General features: G+C 58.4%; 1 protein-coding gene across 5 annotated transcripts in view; it reads left to right on the top strand.

Moving 5' to 3' along the window:
* Positions 1-10,237, top strand: part of PSTPIP1 (proline-serine-threonine phosphatase interacting protein 1) — a 42,284-nt gene extending 32,047 nt beyond the window's left edge. For 4 of the 5 annotated variants that reach the window (XM_012457686.3, XM_012457691.3, XM_012457689.2 and 1 more), the window contains 10 exons: positions 747-809; positions 1,409-1,507; positions 2,398-2,443; positions 3,448-3,527; positions 4,130-4,228; positions 5,216-5,312; positions 5,815-5,905; positions 8,427-8,488; positions 8,709-8,842; positions 9,945-10,237. In XM_012457686.3, coding sequence (XP_012313109.1) covers positions 747-809; positions 1,409-1,507; positions 2,398-2,443; positions 3,448-3,527; positions 4,130-4,228; positions 5,216-5,312; positions 5,815-5,905; positions 8,427-8,488; positions 8,709-8,842; positions 9,945-10,076 — 903 coding nt within the window. In that variant the 3' untranslated portion in view covers positions 10,077-10,237. The remainder of the gene's footprint in view (positions 1-746; positions 810-1,408; positions 1,508-2,397; positions 2,444-3,447; positions 3,528-4,129; positions 4,229-5,215; positions 5,313-5,814; positions 5,906-8,426; positions 8,489-8,708; positions 8,843-9,944) is intronic. The other variant, XM_012457688.3, reaches the window with a different exon arrangement.
* The last annotated feature ends 8,220 nt before the right edge of the window (positions 10,238-18,457 follow it).

The following is an 18,457-nucleotide window of genomic DNA, read 5'->3' as shown; positions in this document are numbered from 1 at the left end:
CGTCCAGCCCTGTGCACTTGGGTGTTTTGGGGTGTGTGTGTGTGTGTGTGCGTGCGCGCGTGCATGCTCGTGCCTCGCTGGTCTCCCAGCTGGCACAGAACCCCTCCCCTGAGACCCCAGGCACAAACTGGCTCAGCTCTCCTCCTGCCTCATAACCCAGTCTCTCTGTCCTGGCTGTGTTTCCTTCTCTATCAGAAGAGGAAGCCCTTGGCACAGGGGCCCAGCGGCCACTGTGCCCGCATGTGGCCTGTGGTTGCGTGTGGGTGACTGTGAGTAGACTTGTGAGTGGCGTCTGTGGGCATGCACAGGAAGGCCGGTGAGCATGCGTGTGGGCAGCTGGGGATGGGGGCCTGTGTGCCTCCGAGTTCGTGTGGAACTCTGCATGCGTGTGTCAAGAGTGTGCAGACACGTGCGAGCGACTGCCGTGCCTGCAGAGGCTCGGTGACGCAGGATGAAGGACTGTGTGCGCACGTGTGTGGCGGTGGGGACTCCTCAGCTGTAGACCAAGCTCTGGCAAGGTCTGCAGCAAGGACCTCACAGCACACCCATGCCTTGGGCTTCTCTGTCGCCTTCCGTGGTGAGGGTCGCTGTGAAGCAGCAGGCTCTGGGGGAGGGAGGGCAGCCTGTCACCCCTCTCCAGAGCCAGGAGAGGTGCTGTGCCTCATCCCAGGGACACCCCGTCCTCTTGGCCTAGGGGAGCGTCCCGAGGCCGCGGCCCTCGGCTCAGAACCTCGTGTCCCCTGCAGTATGAGGCCGTCATGGACCGGGTCCAGAAGAGCAAGCTGTCCCTCTACAAGAAGGCCATGGAGGTGAGCGCCAGGGGGCGCAGCGCAGGGCTCAGGGTGCGATCCTGGGCCGTGGCACCGGGCGGGGCATTTGGAACAGGCTGGCCTCGGCCTCTGCCCTGTGGCGCGCACCGGCCTGCGGGGCGCTTGGGCCTGCGCTGGGCGTCATGGCCCGTGAGGATGGGCCCTGGCCCGTCCCTTGGGGAGCTCGTGACTGGACAGATGAAGCCAGCTGGGGACTCCAGGGTGGAGGAAGGAGGGACCCCTGAGCTGGATCCTGCAAGACATTGGGCAGGAAGCGGGAGGGGCTCCAAGGAGGGGCCGGCGTGGCTGGGGCGTGGCCAGGGGCGTGGCATCGCCGAGGAGCGCGTGCCTAGGAGGCGGAGCCCTGGGCAGGCCCCGCCCTCCTCGGTCGCGAGGGCCTGGGAGCAGGACTGCCAGCAGCCCCCACGCCTTCTCCATCTCCTTCCGGACTCCCAGATCCCTGTCCCTGGTGAGGATGCTCCCACTCCACCCACAGCCCCCACCAGGGAAAAGGGGAGGCGGGGCTCAGGGAGCTTCACTCCCGGGTACAACAGAGCAGCGCTGTGCAGCCCCCAAGTCACGTCCCTCCGCACCCCCAGTCCAAGAAGACATACGAGCAGAAGTGCCGGGACGCGGACGACGCCGAGCAGACCTTCGAGCGTATTAGCGCCAACGGCCACCAGAAGCAGGTGGAGAAGGTGCGCTGGGCCGCCGGGACGTGTGGGGGCGTGGCCAGGGCTGGGGGCGGTGGGAGAGGCGTGCAGTAGACACCCCAGGCAAGGTCTGTATCTGGGACACGCTAGCTGCTCAGCCCTCTCTGGCCCCCAGTCTCCCCTTCTGTGAAACGGGTTTCCAAGACAGAGTCTCAGGGCCTGGGCAGGTAGGTCCGCTGGATCCCCTTTGACACCGTCAGGCGGCACTCAGGGGCCCATTGCTCGGAGCAGGCCCACTGAGGCTCATGGGGCGATGAGAGCAGACCCAGCCCTCACACAACCTGGGAGAAGGGCTCAGCAGGCCCATGTCACAGAGAGGAAACTGAGGCTCACAGGAAGTGACTTGTCTAGGATCTCAGAGCCAGGAAGCAGCAGAGAAGGGACCCCAACTCAGGGGGTCTAGAGCCCATGCTCCTGATGCTGTGGCCCCAGGCCAGAGAGGGGGTGTCAGAGCTCCCAGGGCCCAGAAAACATGTTACCCATTGCACAGACAGGAAGGCTGAGGCTCAGAGAGGGAAGTGTCCCAAGGGTGAGCTGGGGTCAGTCAGGGGCCAGAGCCCAAGTCCCAGCCAGGGGCCTGAGCAGCGGTCACATCTCTCCTGTGGGTTGAGGTCTCACTCTCCATGTTCATGGGCCTCCTCCATGGGCCTCCTCCTGGGCTGGGCTTCCTGTCTTCACTCCCTTTCCATGCAGCCAGCCAGCCTGTGGTCCTTTATAGGGGGAGGTTGCTGGTGGATGATAGCATCTGCCCACAGTTGGCTCCTGAGTGTCCCCTCCAGGGTGGCCGGGGAGGGCGTGATAGTCACTTCCGAGCGGCTGGGGTGGGCCCTGGCTCCTGGGGCAGGGGCTCAGCATTGCTCCCCCTGTTTCCTCAGAGCCAGAACAAAGCCAAGCAGTGCAGGGACTCAGCCGCCGAGGCAGGTACGTGGGCCCAGACTGCCTCGTCTGACCAGGCAGAGGATGGGCGATCCTCCCCACACACACCTCCTTATCCTGGGGACACACACACACTCCACCTGGCTGCACAGTCGCAGGCGCGGCACCCTCAGTCCAGATGCCTGAAATCAAAGTTAAACGCTATGCGCTCCCATTCGCTGGCCATTCTCAGTGCTTCACGTGTTCAGTCCTCACAGCTGCCCTCTGAGGTGGCTGCTGTTATGATTCCCTTTCTTAACAGATGAGAAAACAGAGGCACTAAAAGGTCCAGTACTTGCCCAAGGTTACAGCCAGTAAGTGGTGGGGACTGCGTTTGGACCCAGGCCTTCGGGCTTCAGAGCCACACGCACGGGCACAGCCCCAGGACACAGAGCCACTCATCCCATCCTACATGCACGTGCACACACACTCTTAACTCGGGCACATGCACGTGTGCACACAGACTTCTGTGGGCCTCTGTCCTTCACTTCATGCCCAAATCCTACCAACAGCCTTGTCCCTGCTGGTGCCCCACTCACCAGACCCAGAGCCCACCCTCCTCCCTTCCCCTGGGAAGGCTTCTCCCTCGTGCTCTGCCTCTCCCGGGACCCAGCTACTCTCTTGGTTGGGGGACAGGTGACTCCAGAGATCTGGGCACAAGTTGTGACCCAAGCCTGCAGGACTCCACCCCTCCACCCCTCCTCCAGCGCCTAGCTGCTCTCCCTGTGCCTCAGTTTCCCTTCTGGAAAGTGAGGTGGGGTGCCCAGAGATGGCCAGAGGCCGGGACTCTGGACTTGCATATATGAGGCTCCACTCCAGCCCTCGAGCAGCTCAGAGCACAGTGGGGGAGCGGTACCAGCATGGGTGGCCCTGGCAATGTGTTCAGAAGAGGTCCCGCCAGCTGCCAGGGCAGGTCCCACGGGGAGGCGGCCTCCAGAAGGGGACCCTGAAGGAGCACAGGGTGGAGGAGCTCATGTCTGGGCCCTCCCTGAGGCTGCCTGCACTTGCAGAGCGGGTGTACAGGCAGAGCATTGCGCAGCTGGAGAAGGTGAGGGCCGAGTGGGAGCAGGAGCACCGGACTACCTGTGAGGTGAGTGGCCCACGTGGAGCCTCGCTTTCCCCAGCCAGGAAGTGGGAGACACCCATCCCTGCTTGAGCCGCTTCACCGGGCCCACGCGAGGCAGTGGGGAAAGGTATGGTAACTCACTCATTCAGCCTCCTGCTCACAGGCTCTGGGCAGGGCCCTGGCCTGGGTGCTTCCGCCTGGCCTCAGTCCTGGGCCCCTTCATTGCAGGCAGGCAATCTTCCACCCTTTTTGTTGAAGCCAAAACTGAGACTTGGACAAAACCCACAGCCTCTCTGGGCACTGCCAATGGCCAGGGCCTGGGGAACAAGGCTCAGGACTCCCGTCCAGGGTTCCTCTCACTACCCCTCTGCTTCAGTGTGGTGTGGCCTCAAGGGAGACTGGGGCAGGGACCCCCCCACCCCACCCCAGCAGCTCCACCTTCCTGCAGCCTCAGGGCTGGTCCAGAGTGGGGATAGGGACCCCAGGGCGCTCTCGCCTCTGGATTGGGCTTCCAGCAGAGGGCGCCAGCCTGGTCAGCTCCAGCTGAGCTGTGAGTGGGGCCCAGCCTGGCCTGGCCTGGCCCTGCGGCCCCTCCTCCCAATGCTCACCTGCTCCCACTCCCCCAGGCCTTCCAGCTGCAAGAGTTTGACCGGCTGACCATTCTCCGCAACGCCCTTTGGGTACACAGCAACCAGCTCTCCATGCAGTGCGTCAAGGACGATGAGGTAGGGGCTGAGGGCCTTGGGGTGGGGTGACGGAGGGCAGCCTCCAGGCGACAACATGCCGAGGTCCATCTGAGCCAGTCAACAAGCACCTGGTCCTCTGTGGTCCGAGCCTGGCCTCAGGGGTCTCAGGCCTCAGCAGCTCAGCCTTCACCCCCAGAACCCCAGGACAGGAGCTCAGTACCACACAGGGCCACGGTGTCTCTGCCTCGAAGACGGCGACTCTATGGTTCCCCTGGCATCTGCCGTCTCCTCCTCTGCTCCCTCTGCCGGGGCTGGGAGGGGAGGTGGACACAGCTCTCAGGGGTTGGCAGAGGCCGGAGGACGCTGGCTGCTCTGCTCTAGGCCTGGTGTTTGCAGGAGGCAGGCGCAGTCCTCCCTCTGCTCCCCACATCTCCAGGGTGTGCTGGTTCCCCTTACTGAGCCCGACCTACTGGGTGGGTCCTCCCCAGCAGAGAGCGGCCGCCCCCACCAGGGGTCCTGAGCACTGCTGAGGAAGCCCAGAGCAGGCTTTCCCAGGCAGCCCCGGCCCCCGTGCCTGCTGTGTTTCCTGCCTGATGCTCCTGCCCAGGGCTGGGGGGTTGATTTTGCTGTTTTTGCCCCCTGCCCCCTCCTTGCCTCCTCGGGGTGGAAGGCATGAGCTCAGGACCGACTCTCGTTGGCCCCAAGGCCTGGCTGTGCTGCATTCTCGCTCTGTGACCTTGGGCCAGTCACTCTCCCTCTCTGAGTTTCCTCCTCCATCCAATGGAAAAAGGTGTCTACTTCAGAGGACAGGTGTGAGTTACGTCCCTTGCACAAGGCCTTGCGCACAGAAGGTGTTCAGGAAACGAAGCTGTCAGCCAGGGCTGTGACTCCTCAGGATCAAAGACCCCGAGCTGTGCACAAAGGCCTGTGAGGAGGCCGGTGGGGTGGGGGCCGCCGGCCAGAGTTCAGACCCGCAGAGGGGCAGAGCGGGCATCGGGCTGCAGCCTCTGCTCTCTCCCGCCCCAGCTCTACGAGGAAGTGCGGCTGACGCTGGAAGGTTGCAGCATAGACGCTGACATCGACGGCTTCATCCAGGCCAAGAGCACTGGCACCGAGCCTCCGGGTGAGGCGCCGCCTGCAGACAGCGCAGCCTCTGGGCGCACTGAGCCCTGTGGAATGCCTGGCCCAGAGCCTCTGAGCGTCGTGCCAGGACAGGGCTGGGGTAGCTCACAGCTCCCCTCCGGGCAGAGCAGCCCTAGCTGGACCAGGGGCTGTGGGGGTTTGGAGACAGTGCAGTCTCGGGCTGGGTCCTGGGCCTGCTGCCTCCTCTCAGGCAAAGCTAAGGGCATGATGGCACTCAGAGGAAGAGCTGGGGGTGGGGACTGAGGGGAGGAGCTCCCACGGCCCCACTCGCCGCCTGTTTGGTTTCACTGAATCATGGGTCCAGAATATTAGGTCTTGGTGGTCCCTACGGTGGAGTCTCTCAGGGGAGCGGGACAGGCACCTCCCCAGGCACCAGGATGGGCCAGGGCCAGATTGGGAATGTGGGGCCCCAGTTGGGTCTCTGGCAGTGCCAGAATGGGGTGTTGGGGGCTGCCCTGGGCCTCACGGCTTGCTGTCTGCAGCTCCGGTGCTCTACCAGAACTACTATGACCGGGAGGTTACCCCGCTGACCGGCAGCCCCGGCATCCAGCCGTCCTGCGGCATGATAAAGAGGTGAGGCCCCAGCAGACGGAGGCAGGGCTCGAGCCTGGGCCAGGAAGTAGGCCGAGCCCTTCTGCTGTGCCTGGCCCTTCCTGGTTCACTGAGCACCTTCTATGAATCTGGTGACTAGTTTGGGTGCTGGGCACTCTCTGGAGACAAGATAGGCTTGGTTCAGCCTATGGGACCCTCAGCCCAAGGGACGCGACATTAAGTGAATAATCACACCCCAGTTATTCACCTTATTCACCAGGGGCTGTGTTCCAAGCTCTGGGGAGGCCCCTGTGCTGGCTTCCTTGTCCCTGGTGTCCCCATGAGAGCCTGGTGCCCTGTCAGCCTGCAGTGGCAATGCTCTCTGGCTGGGGCAGGACTGGGGCATCTGGAGAATTCTCCAGACTCTTCCAGGGCCCCTTCCCCAGCCTGGCTGCAGTCATGTGCCACGGTCCTAGTGCCGGGCCTCAGTGTGTGACCTGGGCAAATCACTCACACTCTCTAGGGCCAGGGTCCTAGGTTTTGGGGTCAGATTGAGAACCTAAGGACCCCTCCTGGTGCAGGCCTTGAGTGATGATGGTGACAGCCCATTGGGAGCACCAGGCAGCTCAGGGAGCCCTCATAGCCAGGCCTTTGAGGGGCCACGTGCCCTGTCTGTGAGCATCCACAAGGGTCCGTGGGTTTCATGTGGTGCCTGTGCCCCCAGTACCATGCCACCCTCCTCTCTCCAGCCAACCCTCAACCAAGAAGGTGCTGCCTCTGGGAGGTAGCAGACCGCGGGGAGGAGCTGATGCAATTCCCGGCCCTTCGCAAGGACCAGCTCATTCCAGGGCCTCAGGAGCCTCTGGAGCCTCCTACTCCTGGGAGGCAGAGGTTCATGGGAGCCACCCGTGCTCACAGAGGGGGGTGCACACACCCCTTTGAGAATCTCGTGAAAGCAGTACCCCAGGAGGCAGCACATCTGCAGCCTCGCACCCTACAAAAGCTGGGGGACTCGGGCCTCCCTGCACCTGGTGAGGACCTGGATCCCAGGAAAGGTGGTCATTCATGCAACTGGACAAAGAGCTCACCTGAGGCAGTGTCAGGAAGGGGCAGAAAGGGATGCCCCAGAGAGGATGAGAGAAAGACAGAGACAGGGAGGGAGGGAGAGAGGAAGGGAGAGAGAGAGAGAGAGAGAGAGGTGTCCTGCAGGGCGGAGGGAGGGGGGTGCTCCCTGGCTGCTGAAGGGGGCTGCTCAGGCCTCTGGATGGGGCAGCTAGAAACCAGGCAGGGTTGGGGAGAGGCAGGGGTCAGTGGCTGAGAGATGGAAGTGTAGACAGTCTGGGGAAAAGAGGTGTGGGGCGGGCAGCACAATGGCTCAACAAGCCCTGCACCCCCAGCCCCACCGCGCTCTCACCCTGTCCTTTGCTGCGGGGCCCTGCCGCGTGTGTCTGCACCGCCTGTGTGAGTGTCAGGCCCTCTCACGTGCTGGGCCATGTGTGTCCACCCTGCAAATGTGTGTGCACTCCTAGGCCTCCGCCCTCAGCCCTTCATGTGGGAAAGGACCCCACATGCCACCTTGAATTGCAGGGCAGCCTCCCACAGGCCCCTGAGTCACGGCTTAGCCCCTCACCTGCATTCAAGGTCCCTCAGCGTCTGCTCCGGTCCCGATTTCAGTCCCGTCCCCCACATACCCAAACTGGTCCATCCACTCCACAGACCTCCGCCTGCCCACGCCTCCTCCCCTGCACCTGCGTGCTCCCCTCCCAGTCACCAGCAGTGCCTCGCTCCCCCTTCTCGCCTAGTAAAAGGCTCACCTCTGAAGACTCAGCCCCAGCCCACCAAGAAGCCTTCCCGTCTCGGAGGCAGTGTCAGCCTGTCCTCTGAGCCCTCACTGCTGCCCGCTTCAGGGGGTGTCCCCGGCATCAGTCTCGCGCTTCTTCTGTTTTATTTTCCTTTATTCAGTAAACCTTCACGACCCCAGCTCAGTCCAGGCCTAAGCCTGGCGCAGGCGCAGGGGTAAAGTCGCCCAGCACCGTCTGGGAACTCCTGTGCACAGGGTGGCAGAGCTGACCCGATCCCCGGGGCCAGCGGGGAGGAGGGCTGGCTCGGCCCAGGCAGTGGAGGCCCCAGCAGGGCACGTGTGAGCCGGCTTCGTGCAGCAGTGCACCCCCCTACCCCCGTTGGGGAGGCTGCTAGGGCGACCTGGGGCAGGGCCCGGAGGCTGAGGCCTCAGCACGGAGGTCCTAGAATCCCCGAAGGGTGCTGGGGGTCTTCCCCTGAAGCTCCAGCAAGGGGCGCTGCAGGGAGCAGGTGCAGACATGGCCTGCAGACGGCACCAGTGGAAGGCATAGCTGGGGAGGGAGGAGCCCCCGGGACCACGTTTTGGGGAACCCTCCTGCCCCAGGAACACCTCATTAATCACATCCATGCCTGGAGGCTCGGGGCAGCCCCAGCCCTGGAAGAGCGAGCAGCTCTGAGAACTCTCCCCGCCGAACCCTCCCTCCCGGTGGGGCCCTGAGTGTGTGGGGGGGGCACTCACCCTCTTTCCTCCGCTTGTCCCCAGGTTCTCTGGACTGCTGCACGGAAGTCCCAAGACCACCTCGTTGGCAGCTTCTGCTGGTAAAGGTGATCAGGAGGGGACCCCCAAACACACTGATCCCAGGGGAAGGTCTCCCACATAGCACAGATGGGGTCACTGAGGCCCCTCAAGGGGAAGGGCATGCCCCCCAACAGCAAATGTGGAGAGCAGAGGGAAATAATGTAGAGAGCATGGAGAAACCCCGTCCCAGCAGGACCTCCAGGGGCCGCAGAAAGCGGAAGGGTTCATGCATCACCCTGCTCTCAGCCTCCACAGAGACCCTGACCCCCACCCCCGAGCAGAATGAGGGTGTCTACGCAGCCATCGCAGTGCAGGAGACGCAGGGAAACTCGGCCTCGCCAGCCCAGGAGTACCGCGCACTCTACGACTACACAGCGCAGGTGAGGCTGCCACGCCCCAAGCCACCTGTGCCGCCTCCCCACACCTGAGAGCTCCCTGTCCCACTCAGTGCCTCATAGCCTCGTCTCTCCTGGTGGTTTCAGTTATCTTCGAGCGTCCTCTCCTGCTCAGGAGGGCACGTGTGCCCGAGGGTGCGTCCACACTAGCAAGGGCACCTGGGAGTGTGCTCAGTGTGGGCTCTAACAGCTCCCGGGCTTGGAGGGCCTCTGAGCGCATGTGCTGAATGGAAACTGGCAGCAGCAGGCCTGCGTCTGCTCGGCCTGCACACAGCACACACGTGGAGCATACGTGCCTGTGCCATCCACACAGGCTGGGCACTGCGTGCTGCACAGGTGCACAGGTGGGGTGCTGGCAGAGCCTGGGGCTGCCTGTAGGTCATAGCTTGAGGGCCAGGCTCTGCACCTTTGGGTCAGGGCCGTCCTCCCTGGCCATGGGTGCGGAAAACTGACCAGAATGAGTCTTGCGTTCGTGCCAGGATTGATTTTCTGATGTCCATGCGGCGAGGATGCGTTAAGGCAGCCACAGGGCAGCTCTGAGAGAGGGTCCACTCTGCTCCCTGCTTGAGGGGAGGGGTGCATAGCCAGACCTCAGATCCAGCTGGACTGAGGTCAAGCACCCCCTGCCATGCATGGCCAGGCAGGCTGGGTGTGGGTGGGCTCTGCTGACCAGGTCAAGGCTCTGGGAGGCAGGGAAGCCAGGCCAGGAGAGTGACAGGGTGCTCAGATGGCAGCGGCTAGCTGGGACTGGGGACCACAGAGGGGAGGCTGCGTGGTGAGCTTGGGCCTGAGTGTGCCCTGGGCTTGGGGCGTGATGAGCAGCCCTGACCCCTGACGTGCTCCAGTCACTGTGTCTCTCCAGAGTGCGAGAGGGGAGGTGAGGCTGGGGAAAAAACCCAGGTGGGGGGAGGCCTACGATGACAAACTGAGGGGATGGGAGGCCAGGTCCCTTGGGGCACCCGCATCCTATGTCTCCAATGGGCTGCCCTTGGTAGACATGCCACATTTACTGCTGGGTGGGGGAACGTCAGCCAGGCCCCTCCCCACAGGCCCTTCCAGAGTCATGCGCTTTCAATCTCTTGGCCAGAACCCAGATGAGCTGGACCTCTCTGCGGGTGACATCCTGGAGGTGATCCTGGAAGGGGAGGATGGCTGGTGGACCGTGGAGCGGAACGGGCAGCGTGGCTTCGTCCCTGGTTCCTACCTGGAGAAGCTTTGAGGAAGGGGCAGAAGCCCCCTCGGACCTGCCCTGCTGGTGGAGCCAGCAGTGCCCCACACTGTCCCGGCCTCGCTGGGGCCCAGAGCCGAGCATCCCCGAGCCCTGAGCGGCAGCCTGTCTCCCAGGGAATAAAGAAGGAGTGCATTCTGTTCTGCTTGGTGCGCTGCAGTCCCTTTCTCTCTTTCTCCTGCTCCATTGTCCGAGTGTTCAGTTCAGAGGAGGGAAAGGAACAAGGGAAGGAGGCTGGGGGCGGAGCTCCCCCCTCAGCCAAGGCTTCAGCTATAGTCGGAGGAGAAGAGGCCTGGCCCCAGTTGCTAGCAGCTCCCAGACTGCCAGGGAGACATTCATACCTGGGCAAACAGAGGCTACAGGGGTGCAGGAGGATGTGGCAAAAGGGGCTCGGGAGGGCTGTGATGGGGAGAGCAGGCTTCCTGGGGGCGGAGGGTTGAGCAGGGCCACGACCGGGCAGCAGAGGCCAGGTCAGAGCAAGTGCGTGGGTGGGCACAGGTGAGATTGGGGGTACACCCAGGAATATTCTGAGGACTCAGTTTAGAAACAGGAAGCTGCTGATGGATCTGTTGGAGAGGCTGTGGTGGGAGCCCAGGAAGACAGGTTTGCGGCTTATGGGTGCAACTGGGGCCTGGGGAAGCTACTGCTGCCCGTGACACTACCCTCAATATGGCAGCCTGAGCCGAGCAGGGCTCCAGAGCCCAGGCAGGCTGGCCCTGGGCACAGAGGGGGCTGGTCTTGATGGCCTCCAGCCTTTTCTCTTTTTGGTCCCAGGAACATAACTTCCACCACTGGCCAAGCCCTGCTTCAACCAATAGGCTTCATCCTTGCCTAAGGCATTGCGAGTGGGTATGGGGGAGAGGGCCCCTGGCCACTGATCGCTCCTCAGTCCTGGCAGTGGCCAAGCTGGCCCACCCCACATGTGCCTGGGATCCCCGCCCCGCGACCAGGCAGGCCCAGGACTATAAGGGGCCGGACAGGGGACACAGTGGTCCTTCTCCACTGGGACCACGCTGACGAGCTGCTGCAGGGCCCTGCTGTTCCCTGCGGACCATCTTTATCTGGACTGCGAACTGTTTGGCCTCTCCTCATCCACACCCTTTGGGGACTGCTCTCTACAGACATGGCTCTGTGCCAGGCCTAGGGAGGGCCGGCTTTGCCCCCAACTCAGAGGAGCAAAGCCTCAGTCTCCTCCATCCAAGGAACTCTTGAAAGCCCAGAAAGTTGAAGAACGCTACAGGAAATGTCCCAGTGCACAGAGATGTCACCAAGGTTTCTGGGAAGAGGTGGCCCCAAACATGCAAAGGAGATGGGGGGACTCCCTTCTGCTCCTTCCTGCCGCTGGTAGCTCCAGCAAGGGGCGCTGCAGGGAGCAGGTGCAGAGATGACCTGCAGAGGGCGATAGTGGAGGGCGTAGCTGGGGAAGGAGGAGGCACCGGACGTTTCCTGTGTGTGACAGAGAGAAGGAAGTGAGCTTGCCCCTGACATTCCCCAGGACTGGGGACAAGCTGAGACTCGGGGAGAATCTTGTGGCACCTCCTGCACAATGCCTGCCTCGCCACCCCCGGGGGATGGGCGTCCTAGCCGGCTTCAACATCTCCAGTGACAGGGAGCTCTCATGCCCCGCAGAAGCCCAGGGTAGACCTGCGGCTTCCCCACTAGTCCTGGCTTTGCCAGGCTGGCAGCCAGCTGGCATACAGAGGCCCTCCCACGTGCCCAGGCCACTGTCAGATGCCACTATGGCAAAAATGAGGCTTTTCGCCAAGCTCTGCTCTAAGAAGAGAGCAAGGAGGGGCTGGCAGAAAGGGGGCTGCTCTGGCGTTTAACATAAATGGCCATCTTTACACCTTCATCTTCACTTGAGCAAAAAAGTGGGTTGAGTTCAGCAAGGATGAGACCTGGTGAAGGCGGGGGAGGGAAGGTGTCCTTGGGTCGCCATCTTAGGTGTGTGGGCACCTTTCGAGTCTGCAGTGCAGTGAGAGGGCTGTTCCACCGCCCAAGTGTTGTTCGTGCTAGGGCCAGGCAGACGTGCAATTGGGGCCTGGGGAAGCCGCTGCTGCCCGTGACACTCCCCTTAATATGGCAGCCCCAGCTGAGCAGGGCTCCAGAGCCCAGGCAGGCTGGCCCTGGGCAAAGAGGGGGCTGTTCTTGTGGTCAGGCAGCCCCCAGGGTGCAGGTGCTTGCAGGACCCTGCAAGTGGGGCTCTGGAGCTGGGGACAGGCTAGCCGTCTGCTGGGTGTCACCCATCACTGCTTTCCACCAGAGGGTGTGTGGCAGACAGGGTGGGAAAAGGCTTTGGTTCTCTGAAAAAATACAGTGATGCCTAAATCCTTCCTGAAATGTCATTTTCCCTCCTAAAGCCATCCTTCGAGAGCTGACCAGACGCCCACTCCTGAGCCATCTGAGGTTTCCCAATAGAGACATTTGGAGAGAAAAATGTCGTCGGGTGCTTGGTCTTATACTCTCCTGCAGGAGAGAGAAGTCTGTGGATAAAGCCTTGGCTGTGAAAATGCTTGCCTGGGCCAAAAACATTGCCCAGGACACACATCTCAAGCCGCACCAGGTTCAGCCGGGTTCCAGATGTCAGGTGGTCCGAGTAATTCAACCAGGATATTCGGATGACTTCTGTGTGACCCACGCTGTACCTAATGATGGGTGCATGGTGCTAAGATAAAGGGGCCCTCAAAGAGCTCACTCAGCCCAGGAGGGCAGACAGGCGCCCTCTAAGCCAAGATGTGAGGCAGTGAGCAGGGTGAGTGGCCCTGGGGGGCCGCTGCAGGCCATCCAGCAAGGGAGGGTGGCTTGTCTGGGAAGTGGTGACTGGGCTGGAGAGCAATTCTGGGAGAACTCAGAAAGCAGATGGATGGAATTTGGAGACTTAGGGAATGGGAGACAGGGGTGGGAAGACAGGAAAGGGAGGTGAGGAGTGACTTGAAGATAGGCTCCTCCCCCAGTGGAGGAGCTGGAGGGGGAGCGGGGCGGGAACAAAGCCTGGGCCAGGGCTGGGAGAGGCAGGACAACTACCACTGGGTCAGGCTGTGTGTGGGCAGGGCAGGGAACGGAAAGAGTAGAAAGTTAGGTATCAATACTTACTCCTTGAAGATGCCTTGTCATCTTGATTGAACATTCCATTCCACTGCAAAGATTTTTTAAAAACCTTTGGCCTAGATATTTATCATCATCTCTGACAGGTGCCGCTGTGTCTGTGGGCCCCAGAGGGTGATGGGTAACGAGAGTTAGATAACGAGCCTATTCTCCAGTCATTCCGGCGGCCAGAGCACAGAACTGAAAGCAACTCTTGGGTCACAGTTTATGCCAGGGGGAGAATGCCCACAAATGAATCCGAGTCAGGTTCACTGCTGTGCAGCTTTCTCCCTTCTTCCAGCACCGGGTCACCACCTCAGCTGCCGGCAGCCCACTGCACAGATGGATGGGCTTCCCAGCAGAGACGGTGCCAGATAAAGAGGGAGTTAGCGTGTAATTGGGTGTATAAATAACTGCGGCCTCTTCCTGACAGAGGGCCACTCACAGGCAGCACAGAGCAGGAGGAGAGGCAAGCTCTCTGAATCGGGGCATCAGGGCCTGCACGCTTCCTTGGGCAATCTTAGGCAAGTCACAATTTCTCTGGGCCTGTTTCAGCATCAGTCAGATGGGTGCACGATTGCTATCACCTAAGGTTCAAATCAGACATGGTTAGGTGCTACTTCAAAGCAAGGGATACCACTTTTAAGGAAAAGGCCCACAACCTCTGAATCTCGGCTACACGCAACAGCAGCTTTGAGCATGGCATAAGCACCCTCGCTCAGCACGCCCATCTCTGGGACAGCTGTGGTTATGGCAGTGAATCCTTCGCAATGACGATGAACAGAAGCAACTCACATTTGGCCAAATTGGAAGCACGCACCACCGGTGTCCGTCCAACACCTAATTCCACCCACTCTGTCACAGCGTTTCCTAGGCCAAGAAACCTCAGCATAAGGTCACCGGCTTGCCGTGGTCTGGCTGAACCTGGGTGTCTGCCTGTTTCTCCATCCCAGCATTTGAGCCAGCACTGGCCCAGGACGAGGTCACATCAGCAAGTGGGCTCGCTGCCCTCAGCACCCTCACGGGATGATCAAACTGTGCTCAGTAGAGCCCACTTAGAACCCAAAGGGAGGAGAAAGGGGCACCCCTACACAGATTGCATGAGCAGTGGTTCTCAGCCTGGCTGCTCGAGCCGCTTTCAAAATGCTGATGTTTGGGTCCCACCTCAGACAAACGAAAACCAAATCCCTGCAAACTGAGCTTGCGCAGAAATATTTGAAACATTCTTCCTGTGATTCTGGTATGCAGCTGGAGCTGAGAAACCCCGGGCTAATAGGATCTTCAGCTAAACATTTAAAAAAGTTTGGAAAACACTTATGGTACCATAGTGACTTATCTCAGACCACAGTGCCCACTACTTGCCAGATGCTGGAAATAACAAAGATCAGTAAGCAGGCTGGGCGCAGCGGCTCATGCCTGTAATCCCAGCACTCTGGGAGTTTGAGACCAGCCTGGCCAACAGGGTGAAACCCTGTCTCTACTAAAAATACAAAAATTAGCCAGGTGTGGTGGTGCACACCTGTAATCCCAGCTACTTGGGAGGCTGAGGCAGGAGAATTGCTTGAACCTGGTGGGTGGAGGTTGCAGTGAACCGAGATTACGCCACTGCACTCCAGCCTGGGTGACAGAGCAGGTCTCTTTTCTACCCTATAATTTCTATATCTGTCCTACTGTCTTCACTGGATAAACTCAGGAGAGCAGGATATGTGTATGACTCAACCTCGTCACAACTAGCAATGCAGCAGCACCATCCAAAAAGGTACTCAGGAGATAGGAGGTTTCTGCCAGGTCAGTGGTACCCTCAGGAGGCCTCACAGGCACCGCAATAAAAAGCCACGGGCAACACACACGTTATTTTCAAGAACTGCAAGGATGCACCCAAAAAGCAACTGTTGTTACACACTGCCACCAACCAGCTAGGAAATAAGTCAGGAAAACCATTTCACTTGCAATAGCAACAGACATTAAACGTCTCCTGAGTAAATTCTGTTAAGATCTGAAAGAAAAAAAACCCAACAATCAGGCAAACTGGGCAGAGGACAGACAACATTCAGAAGACACAAATGGCTGACACACCTTTGGAAGCATCCTGGCCCTAGCTAACGGTCAAATAAATACATATTTTCACTCTCACAAGTCTCATCATACCAAAAGTGTCGACAAGGATATAAAGAAATGCACATTTCAGGCTGGGCGCGGTGGCTCACACCTGTAATTCCAGCACTTTGGGAGGCCGAGGTGGGTAGATCACCAGAGGTCAGGAGTTTGAGACTAGCCTGGCCAACATGGTGAAAGTCTATCTCTACTAAAACACAAAACTTAGCCGGGGGTGGTGGCAGGCGCCTGTAATCCTAGCTACTCGGGAGGCTGAGGCATTAGAATCATTTAAACCTAGGAGGCAGAGGTTGCAATGAGCCAAGATCACGCTACTGCACTCCAGCCTGGGCAACAGAGTGAGACTTTATCTCAAAAAAGAAAAAAAAGAAATGCACATTTCATACACTGCTGGTGGGAATCTAAATTGATATAATCTTTCTGGAGAGCAACCAGATGTATCCATGAAAATGTTTAAACATACTTTTTTTTTTTGAGACAGAGTCTTGCTCTGTCACCCAGGCTGGAGTGCAGTATCACAATCTTGGCTAACTGCAACCTCTGCCTCCAAGTTCAAGCAATTATGCTGTCTCAGCCTCCCGAGTATGTAGGACGCCACCATGCCCTGCTAATTTTTTGTATTTTTAGTAGAGACAGGGCTTCACCATGTTGGCAGGGCTGGTTTTGAACTCCTGACCTCAAGTGATCCGGCCACCTCAGCCTCCCAAAGTGCTAGGCATGAGCCACTGTGCCCGGCCAAATGTGACTTTCGATCCAGAGTAAATCCAGCTATCCAAGAATCCACCCCTGAAGTTCATGCAAAAATACGTAACACAGGGTGATGAAAGTGCTTTGAAACTAGAGGTGGTGGTTACACGGCATAGTGGATGTACTCAAGGCCACTTGCTTCCTTTAAAATCGTTAATTTTATGCCGTGTGAATTTCATCGCAATAAAAATTGTTTTAATTTAAAAAATTTGTAAATGACTGCAGTGTGTACAGAGATGGTCACTGTGGTGAGTAGCAGAGGCACTGGAGGCAGCCTGCTGGCCTGTCCTTTATACCTCGGTTAAGCAGGGTACTAGCGTACCCAGGCAGCTAACACAGTGGAAAGACATCCTGCTGTCTGACATGGGAAAAGCATCAGACTGTGTTGTGAAGACAGACAGGACCTTGTAGGATGAAATTCCTATTAGCAAGAAGCAAACCAAAACCCACCACTGACTCTCTGTGTCTGTAGAGTCTGAACTTGCTTCCCTGTGGGAACTTTGTTCTTTACAGATATCTGTATTATTTACATTTTTAAAAGCACTAGTTACTTTTGTTTAAAAAAAATACACTTAAAAAAGGCAGTAAGACAAGCTCTGTCAATCTGTAGAACAAGAAGTGAAGACACCCCGGCTACAATAAGCACACCTAGTGCTGGGGACCAAGGCTCCCGGGAGAAACACTGATCCAGAGCTGGTGCCCAGGGGCCCGGGACACCTTGTTAGACCAGAATTAGGGGAGTGCTTCCAAAAATGCTGGGATACAGGAGGCAACCTGAAGGGGCCCCCACTCACCAAGTCTGGAACTATCTGAGGAACTCCTCCCCCACCCCCAAAGGTCAATGATGAAGTAGACCGTTGGAAAAATGGGAATCCATAGTGGATATATAAAAATAAGTGAGCGAGAAGGAAGGGATGACAGGCAAATGAGGAAGGAGTGCTGGACTGCAAAAACATCACTTGGCAATCATCATAAAGATGAAATCGGGCCAGAATCGGCAACATTTGATGAACCTGGGGCAAGTCTGATGACGAGCAGGGTATGTACATGGAGATGGTGTGTCTCCAGATATTTCTTATTAGTTGGAAAGAAAAAAACAGTAACTATGCTATGGAGAAAGTGGACACACCTCCACCAGGTGTGTCAGGTATTCATTTATTGCCTCTTAGCTCCGAACTCCCCTGACCTTGCCCTTCCTTGTCACACTGAAGAGGGGACTCTGCAAACCCCTTTATCCTTGGCCAGCCTGGCCCACAGTGGGCTCTGAAGGGGCCCACAGGGCTAGAGGAGGAAGACGGCCTTTTTCTTCTGTCTCCTTTGTTCTGGCACGGGTCCCAGTAGCATTCCCTGCAGTGGTAGCTCTCTGCTCCTGTGGCCTGGTGGTGGGCATCTCTGGGCAGTTTTCTCCAGCACAGGACAGGAAGCGTGTCCCAGGCAGCCACAGCTGCCCCTCGGAGGTCTCTCCATCTTGGGGAACCTCCTCTGAGTTTCTGAGTTCCTTCCCTGTTCTCTCTTTCCTCAGACCTAGGGGTGATGGCTGTTCTCTGCTAAGCTGCTTTAGAGTTGTTTGTTTTTAATCCCTTTTAGTAGTTAAATACCTTCTACACAGTTAACATTTATATTAAAATCTTCCTGTTCACATTTCCTTCTCCTCGGACTAGACAATCAAAACGAACATCCCCATTGAGGGGCAGATGGACACTGCGTGCCTCGAGATGGGGTGCCCTGAGAGGCCACGTGACGCAGGTAGTGGTTCAGCCACCCGGAATGCAAAACCAAATCTAATCACAAGGAAATCGCAGACAAACGCAGATAAGCAGCACCATCTAACACAAACTGTTCCTGTCATCAGAGACAAAGCTATGAAAATGATCCAGATTAAAGGTGGCCTGGGAGACATGACAGCTCAACAGAATACCTAATCCAGACTGGATCCAGCCCCGCAGAGGGAAAAATGCTAGATGTGACTCGGCCAACGGGAATATGAGTAGTGAGGTATTTCATCAGTGTTACATGGACTGAGTTTGACAATGGTACTGCAGTTGTCAGAGGAAATCTTCTTGGTAGGTACCCACTGAGGTATTAGGGATAAAAGGCCTTGGTGGGTATGGAGCGAGGGGGAGGGAGGGAGAGGAAGAGATGGGGGGGTTAGGGCGAGGGAGAGACAGCGCACATACATTTGAGACACACGTGATGAATCAAATGGGAAGAAATGTTAATAGGTTTATCTGGGCAAAAGGTATTTGAGCCTCATGTGTACAGTTCTTATTCTTCCAACTTTTCTATAGGTTTGAAATCATTTCCAAGTAAGATTAATTTTTTTTAAAAGAGGCAATGCGATATAGCAGTGGTCCTCCACCGGGGCTGTGCCCTGGACACACCCTAGACCACCTCAGTAGCTCTGGGACCCAGGCATCTGTAGCTCT

Source organism: Aotus nancymaae, unplaced genomic scaffold, assembly GCF_030222135.1.
Source record: "Aotus nancymaae isolate 86718 unplaced genomic scaffold, 86718_ANA_hifiasm-v0.15.2.pri h1tg000003l, whole genome shotgun sequence".
NCBI classification, from domain to species: domain Eukaryota; kingdom Metazoa; phylum Chordata; class Mammalia; order Primates; family Aotidae; genus Aotus; species Aotus nancymaae.
The sequence above is the reverse complement of the archived record's forward strand: the minus strand, read 5'-3'. Positions and strand labels throughout refer to the sequence as shown.